The sequence below is a fragment of the Buteo buteo genome, chromosome 24 (genome assembly GCF_964188355.1).
Source record: "Buteo buteo chromosome 24, bButBut1.hap1.1, whole genome shotgun sequence".
NCBI lineage: Eukaryota > Metazoa > Chordata > Aves > Accipitriformes > Accipitridae > Buteo > Buteo buteo.
Genome location: NC_134194.1, coordinates 11,893,932 through 11,902,231, shown reverse-complemented (window position 1 = coordinate 11,902,231; position 8,300 = coordinate 11,893,932). Strand labels below are relative to the sequence as shown.

At 52.6% G+C, this 8,300-nt stretch overlaps 1 protein-coding gene across 1 annotated transcript; it reads right to left on the bottom strand.

The window, feature by feature from the left end:
* Positions 1–3,792: 3,792 nt before the first annotated feature.
* DUSP1 (dual specificity phosphatase 1) lies at positions 3,793–6,656 on the bottom strand. The gene is made up of 4 exons (XM_075056592.1): positions 6,008–6,656; positions 5,699–5,847; positions 5,350–5,569; positions 3,793–4,837 (listed from the first exon to the last, which is right to left on the bottom strand). The coding sequence occupies exons 1-4, from the start codon at positions 6,639–6,641 to the stop codon at positions 4,467–4,469; spliced, it is 1,374 nt and encodes a 457-aa protein (XP_074912693.1). The 5' UTR covers positions 6,642–6,656; the 3' UTR covers positions 3,793–4,466.
* Between the last annotated feature and the right edge of the window lie 1,644 nt (positions 6,657–8,300).

Genomic DNA, 8,300 nt, shown 5'->3' with positions numbered 1-8,300 from the left:
CTACACTGCGTGTAGGTGTCTGTCATGGACGTCGTTGCTGGACAAGGGAAAGGATAAGAAACAGGTTTAGAGGAAATTTGAGGTGTAGTGACTCTTAACTACACTAGACAGTCACACATCACAACCTTTTCTTCCCTGTCTGCTGTGACTCTGGGGAGTGGGCTCTCCGGGGCTGCACTTAAACACCATTTCCAAATGACTTTCAGTGCCCTTTCTGCTGCCCTGGAGCCAGACAGTGGAAAAAACCCAGGTGGTAACCTGGCAAACTAGATTTGCCTGTGTATGATCTGGATGTAATGTTCTTTTTCTCAACGTAATGGTGTAACACATCCCTGTGGCCCTGCTAGTCTGATACTAGGGGTGACTAATGCAGGATAGTCCCTAAGTTTGAGTACACCCAGCACCTTTCGAAGTGCTGATTACAAAAGAAAGGCAAAAGCTTTGAGACAAGGGGATTACCCGAGACACGTCTAATCTGGAGCTCTGTGTCTGTTTGTCATGTGATAACTGGGTATACTGTATCCCCTGGGTATTGCATCTTGCTGGGGATATTACACGTGGCTCATGTGCTGTGTCCCCGCGTGGGTTGGCTACATACACCCCACGGCTGTGGGGACCCGTCCGTCCGTGGGCGCTGTACGGAGCCCCACGTGCTGCGTTCGCTGGGTTACACGCTGCCGTGACTTGCATTTTCTCTATATGTTTTGTAACCTTTGGGGTGTCGGTGGTCCATGCTCTGGCATTTTGGGGGCCCAAAGGGCTTGTCCGCATCTCTCCATCCCCGCTCTGCGCAGCGCACAATGGCCATTGTTTGCCTTCAGGGTGGGAGAGCAGCCTCTGGCTTGGGAGGAACAAAGCCCGGAGCCAGTTCCTGCAAACACAAAACATGCCTTTTTATCACTTCGTGACAAATTGGTTTGTCAGCAGCAGGAAGTGATGTTACTGCCGTCCTCACCAAGGGGAAACTCCTTGTGGTTTCCATGGGGATGTATGCAACTGTAGAACACCAGGTTTATATAAGCTGAAAGCCCGACGCACTCCTGCTGCGTCCTGGGTTTCTAGGCGTCTTGGGTCAGATACGAGGGGCAGGGTCTTGGCCAAGCCCTGCTAATGTGGGGGGACAGTGGCTCGTGTGGGAGCCAGGGGAAATGGGAGTTCAAAGCTGTAAACCAGGGTGAACTGTGTACCTTGATATCCCAAACAAACAAAACAGCAAAACAGGGAGAATAAACGAGGGGCGAGAAGGGAAAATGCCTCCCTAACACATTCACAGCTGGCAAAGTTCAGGTCGGCTGTGTCATCAAGGTATCCTCCGGCTCCGCCACGCTCGGGCTCTGCCGCTGCCCATCTTGGCCCCTCGTGCCTCCTTGCCCAGCTCATACCTCTTCCTCTGCCCCCCACCTCACTGGCCGTCCCACTCCCCCCCTCCGCTCCCAGCGAACCCCCCAGCTGAGCCCATCTGTCTCCCCAAAACTGTGGCACTGAGGTGACGTTTGCAGGGCTCACTCTGATCTCTTTTACTTTTTGCTGTTGTTCGTGCCCCCGTAACGTCCCCTTGTTTGGACCGGGAGCAGTTTGGGATCTGTGTGCAATCCTGCCCACAGAGTTTGCAGGAGCCGGTGGGCTCTGGGCGCCGTGAGGCTCTGATCGTGGATGACAGCAGAAGGGTCACGATAAAGACTTGGAAAAGGACATTGCATGTCCACAGAGCTGGAAGTGCATGTCGGTGCCTCGCTGGGACCAAAGCCCTGCTGTCGCTGGCTGGCTTTTCCGCACCGGGCTTTGTGCTGAAGCAGCTCTCTTTTGCGCCCCTCTGTCAGGTGCCTGCTTAGGTTATAAAAGCTGATCGGCTGCCAGGTAATGAGTTTTATTGTTCCAAGAAACACATAAACAAGCTCCCCTGGCTGACGGAGAGCGGATTTCTGTTTGAATTGTGATTAACAGGCAGGATTTTTTTTTATCAGTTGCATGGCCAGGGCTGCCAAGGTTGTATTTTTCCACTGAACAAGCTCTGCTTTGCTTTGAAGGTGAAAGTTTGTTCCACTGTTTACCGCAGGTGTAAAAAGGCTCACATATTCAGAAACAGCCTTGCATGCTTTACAGGGAGAGCAGCAGTAGGTGCAATCCCACGGAGCAGCACAACCTGCCAAGGGACTTTCCATGGAAGAAGGGGTTTTGCAGGATTTGCAGCATGGGACAGACTTTGGGGAGGAATATTCACTTTGAGGTTCAAACACACATTAGGAAAATAAGGGTTTCTAACTTCATTTCTTAGTGCCCAGGGAGCTCTCTGCCTTTTAGCTGCTCCATTTTTTTTTATCCCTTGGTGTCAGGTTGAAGCTTGGCGATGGCTGACGTGTAGTGCTGACGACAGGACTGCGTCAGAGGGATAGCTCTCATGGAAGAATTTCAGACGCAGCAGTGCATCATCCCGTCCTTCAAGGGCACCTTCTCCCAGGAGAAGAGTCCTGGATTTTAGCACCATTAATACTCCAGGTAACTTGCAGAATTTCAGCAGGAGTTTGTGGTGCTTTGCTTGTCTCCAGTTACGTGACAAGAGCACGGCTGCTTTACACTGAAAAAACGCCTCATCTATAAGCTTAGGACGGTAACTGTTGAAATGCCTTGATTTTACACAAGGAGCCATAACTTGCTGTATCTGCCCAAGCAAAATAATTTTTGATGGGGCAAAAGTAGGATCTGACTCCTTGAATATCAGAGATGCAAGGACTGGTGGCTCCCTTCTGGACTGGACATAGGACACCTGATGTCCTAGTCCTAGTGCTCCCCCAGCATCCATCTCCCTGTTACCAGTATTACTACCCTGCCTAGGAAAGCAAGCTTCCAGCTGCATCTCTTCCACATCAGCTTCCCCTGGGAAGGGTATGTCACAGCAACACTGCTCCCCCCCATACACATCCTGCCCCACACACCCCACGGAGAAAGATGTGCAGTTCTGTCACACCACACAGCATTAACCCTGCACTGTTTGCTGCCCATCACCTTCACCCCGCAGCTTCTGCCCATGAGCTGCCAGGAGTGCTGGGCTGTTAGAGCTTCCTGCCTGGCTTTTGATACACAACATAAAACTCTTCTCACTGCCTCAACTGAAACGCCAGATAAAAGTCACTCTAGTGAGCATCTGCAGAAGGAGAAGAATTTATTTGGGTCTGGGTAAGGAAACAAGTGACTTGTTGGTTACCTGATCTCTTGTTATGCCCTGGTTTGTTTACAGAAATAGCCCAGCAAACCAAATACTTCACTCCAGGCATCAGAGGCAGTTTGAGTTGCAAAAAGCAATCAGGTGGGTGGGACAGAAAAAGAAAACACCTTGGCACAAACTCACAACCCTTGGAGATCTGTTACCAACAGGTTAATTTTTAGACTTAACCTTTGAAGCATTAAAAGTAAACAAACAATAAGGAAGCTTCTCCCTTCCTAGGAGGGACTATTTTCATTTTACTGTAGCCCTGTGCCCAAGCCTCAGCTGGTTCAAACTGTTACAGCACTGTGGCCATCACTGCAGCCAAATCCACCTTACAGCTGAGAAGCCAGCCTTGGCTCTCTGCCACTGCATCTCATTAAATGGGGACAAAGAAAGGCTCAGGTTAAGAAGCAGCAGTAGTTTCTAGTCAATTATGTTGTTTAAACCCATTTTTCTATCTGGTTCAGTCAAGATCTGATGTCAGCAGTTGACAATTCAGACTTCTCTTATAGCTCTTCAGCAGGGAGCTTCCACATTAGTTTTGGGACTGTAAAATGCAAGATTTTAAAGAATGTATCATCCACCTCAATAGAAATATCATAATTTATTCTGTTTGTATAAAAAAGTTATAATCATGTAACAAAACTATGTCTTCAGAAGAAGAAATATATTATTTCACATCATAAATAAATCAGCAAACATACAACCCTTGGCAACTCAAAAAAGCACTCGCCTGGTGCTTTCACGTCAGTGCTTGGGAAACAAGAAGAGCTGACATATATACACACACAGGATTACAGTACCAAAAAATACTGAGGTATTTTGTTTCTCTAGAAATGAAACTTTAGGTTTGTGAAGGCAAAAACCCCAATGCACTAATGTAAAAATAAATAAATAGGACTGTCATATAAAAGGGGACAGCATCAGTGTTGCTCAAAGTGTCCAGGAATGGGAATACTGGTGAGCATGCTACTAAACATGGAGCAGGCTTAGGACAGACAGAAGACAAGGAGGAACAGCTCGGGAAGAGACAGTGTCCTTTGATCTCTGTGTAGACATCCAGGTATTGGCTTTAAAAGTCGGCAGAAAAGTCAGTAACACCTAGTTCTCTGGCAGCAGGTGAGCTTCTCTCCATCTACGACACTGTTCTAGGATGCATGGATGGTTCCCCACAAAAACAAGTGACTGATGACACTGTGCCTGTAGTTATTGCACTTCTGAGACAGTAAGTCCGAGTTCTGACCCTATTTTCACCCAGTTTTCAGCAGCTTGGGGAAGTGGTGATGGGGCTCTGAAGATAGCTTAGAGCACTGGACGAGGTATGAACAGGGATGGAGACTGGAAAGTTAAAGACCGTGGTGGTCGATGCTCCTCTGTCCAATACTGACATAGCAGGGCTACCAGCTTCTGCTGAGCAGTTGGGGGCAAGGACCTGCGACTCAAACTGAAGCAGCTGCCCCATGAAGCTGAAGTTCGGCGAGATGATGCTTCTTCTTTGCTTCACAAACTCAAAGGCTTCATCCAGTTTGACTCTGTTGGTCCTCATGAGATAGGCGAGGCAGATGGTCGCCGACCGGGAAATGCCAGCCTGGCAGTGCACAAATACCCTTCCTCCATCATTTTTAACAGAGTCTGAAAGAGTTAAAATACACAGTTAGCAAACAAGTCCCACTGCTTCCCGAGGTGGGAAAGCACAGGCTGCTGTTTTGCATTTCTTTAATCCATCCCTTCCTCAGCCTAATAGGTGCACCCAGTGCTTCTGAGACAAAGAGAGCCTTTGTCCTGAGGGAACCAGCAGTCTAGCTATTTTCATTCTGGGCTCCAATTCCAATTATACTAATAGCTCCTCCAGGTCACTTTAGCAGTCTTGCCAGATTACTTTAACACTGATCCGCTTAAATTCACTAGCTCTTTTCTGCAAGACCAATGCCTCTTGATTCAAGATTTCAAACAGCTTTGCGAAGCTAAGATTATTCCTTCGAGTAAAATAAAATTAATGGGAGTGTTCCCCGCGTATATCTCCCCAATGGAATGAAATTCCCCCATCTCAAATGTAGGGTTGACTGGGGAAAATAACACCCCAAAATCACTTCCCTGGGTACGTTACCCCAGAAAAAGAAGACTTGTAAGGAGAACTCATTTACCTATGAAATCAATGGCCTCGTTAAACCAGGAGCTGATATCTGCTTTGTGGTTGTCCTCCACGGGGATACTTTTATACTGGTAGTGCCCTTCAAAGTGGTTGGGGCAGTTGGCCGAGACGTTGATTAACGCCGTGATCCCCAAAGCATCCAGCATGTCTTTTCGGGAGGCATGGTAAGCGCTGCCCAAGTAGAGGAACGGCAGGATTTCCACAGGCCCACCCTAAAGGAGAAAAGGGGCAGAGAAGCGGTTAGCTTCGCTCGGCGGCTCGCAAACAGCCCAGCGAAGCGGCACACCGCCCCGCTCGTCGTCCGTCCGTCCGTCCCCCCCCATCTCGCCCCCCCAGCTCACCTGGTCGTAGAGGGGGGTGCCGCAGGAGCTGCACCCCGAGTCGGCGCTGCCGGGCGCGCTGCTGGCGCTCAGGGGCAGGCTGAGGCCGGTGGGGGCGGCCGGTTTGGTGCAGAGCTCGGAGCAGGCGGACGAGAAAGCTTCGTAACCTCCTGCGGGAAGGAGAGGGGCACCGGGTGAGCGCTGCGGGGCCGGCGCGGGGAGCGAGCGGAGCCCCGCGGGCGGTACCGCCGGGCCGGCTGCGCGCAGCTCCCGCTTCCCCTCCGGCTGGGGGGGGTCGGGGCGACCCCGGGACCGGGTCCGCTCACTCACCCTTGAGGAAGCAGATGCGGGCGCCGCGGGCTTCCCTGCAGAGGGTGCCGAGGGCCAGGAGCAGCGTGCTGTCGCGCTTGGGCAGCTCCAGGTCGGCGCTGCGCTCGTCCAGCAGCACCACGGTGTGGACCAGCCCCTGGCGCAGGCGGGCGCGGAGCTCCTCGTTGGGGACGACGTGCTCCAGGGCTAGGGCGCCCTTGGCGCGGCGGCGGACGATGGTGCTGAGGCGCACGTTGCAGGAGCCGCGGATGTGCGCGGCGTTGAAGGAGAAGAAGGAGCGGCAGTCGAGGACGAGGCACTGCGCGGCGCGCTCCTGCAGCAGCCCCCGCAGCGCCTCGCACTCCAGCGCGCACACCCGCAGGTTGACCATGGCGGCTGCGGGAAGGGAGAGGAGGAGGATGGCAGGAGGAGGATGGCGAGAGGAGGATGGCGCGGCCGGTGCCGGAGGTGCCGGGGTCCCGCGGAATCGCAAGCGCCGCACGCCCCAGTCCGGCCCCGCACGCCCGCGCCCGCTCTTATATAGGGCCGCGCCGCCGGGCCGGCGTTTTCTCAATGGGGCCGGGTCACGTGGGCGCTCCGCGAAGACGTCACCTGGCGGCGCGCCAGGCAGGGGCGCGCCCAGCCTCGCCGGCATGACGTCATGGGCCGCGGGGCCGCCGGAGCGCGCCCGCGGGGCCGCGCGCGCACACACAGGCACACACAGACACACAGACACACACACACAAAACTTGCCTACAGACATGCGTATACATACATATATAAATACACATAAACATACCTATATATGCACATCCACACGCATACATGCACATCCACGTATACATACACACACAAACACAGAGATGTACACCCATACACCCCCCCCCAGACAGACACACACCGACAAACACGCGTGCACACCCCCCCTCGTACACACCCATCCACCCCAACACCCCCCCCCACCCCTGCGCCCACCACTCCCAGTACAGGTGCTGTGGGGCTGGGCCGCCTCGTTGCCGCCTGTCCCCCGTCCCTTAGGCTGGGGAAGCCTTGGTCTGTCCCCCCTCCAGCACTGGACGCTCCCCCGTTTCCCACAGAAACCAGAGCGTTGCTGGGGAAGGAAGCTGCTGGAGCAGCAGTGCGGGGGGATGTGGAGCCTTGGGAGCGGGCATGCTTATTCTCCTAAAATATACGTGTAAAGAGACAAGCATACGCATACATATATTTGTATTCATGCATAGACATATATACATGTACAGACATACCTACACATAAATATTAATGTGTATACATGTATATGTATATATATTTATAATGTAAACGTATTTGAGAGCCGTTCCCATCATGTTTTATGTGTAAGGAAAAAAATGTAGTAGATCTGCAGCCCATGCAAAGTTCATTTTCCCCACTGACAACACCCCCAGAAGTTGGGGCTGCCCAGTAACTGGCAGTGGAGTAGTGGGAGCTCTCTTTTTTTCCCCCTTGGTAGTGCATCAGCACTTCCCAAAAGTTTTCTTTTCCCTGTGGGCGACCGCCTTCCATCAAGACACTCGGGTGTTTCTTACTCAGGGCTTCCAGTCAGTGTTGATTCCACTTCCCCTGCCTCCCCGTGATGCCTCCCTGGCTCCACCAGCTCCCGGCCACTCGCCGCCCCCAGCCACTGCTGCCCCCCAGCACCTCCTCCCGCTTCAGTCCTGTTCCCCCAGCCCTTTCCCAGCAATTCCTCTTCCCCCCACGCTGTCGGCCCCAGCTGCGCTGCTCCTTCCTCACCCCTTTCAGCAGTTTTGTGTTTTCACTTCGCTTCTTCAGCTGCTCCTTTCGGAGGACACCTCTCCATCCAACCCCTCACACCAGGGCTCCTCTCCACCATCCTGCCCCACCAGCCTCGTGGACTGCCTGCCTACCATCACTCTTCTTAAATTTTCCATCTTCTCCCCCACCAGTGTCCCCCAGTCTTTTACCAGCTCAGACCTTCTTCTAAACCCATCTGGCCGAGAGCTCTAGGGCTTTCCAGGCTCCCATGGGTGGCCAGGAGGAGGGGACGTGGGGAAGGGTACAGGCGGGTGAATGCCAGCTCCAGCTCACCCACTTATCACAGGATTGTTTCTGCTCTGCGGAGCAGTGGGGTTTTTGCCAGAACTGCAGCCTCAAAGCAAATCTGTTTTTTCAACACATTCCTTAAAAATAAACATGGGATTGCACTTTTCATTCCATTTATTTATTGTTGTTCTTTCAACAGTGGGTTGGAAACAGATTGTGAGATAAACACTCATACACTTCAGCGCTGGGAAATGACTCTGCTCAACCACACCAT

Bases quoted from the DNA above. Each gene is read 5' to 3' on its own strand.
- DUSP1 (XM_075056592.1), bottom strand. From the start codon at position 6,641: ATGCCGGCGAGGCTGGGCGCGCCCCTGCCTGGCGCGCCGCCAGGTGAC. The intron at 5,848-6,007 runs GTGAGTGAGCGG...TCCTTCCCGCAG, and splicing joins CCGCATCTGCTTCCTCAAGG to GAGGTTACGAAGCTTTCTCG. The intron at 4,838-5,349 runs GTAAATGAGTTC...TAACTCTTTCAG, and splicing joins CGAGGCCATTGATTTCATAG to ACTCTGTTAAAAATGATGGA.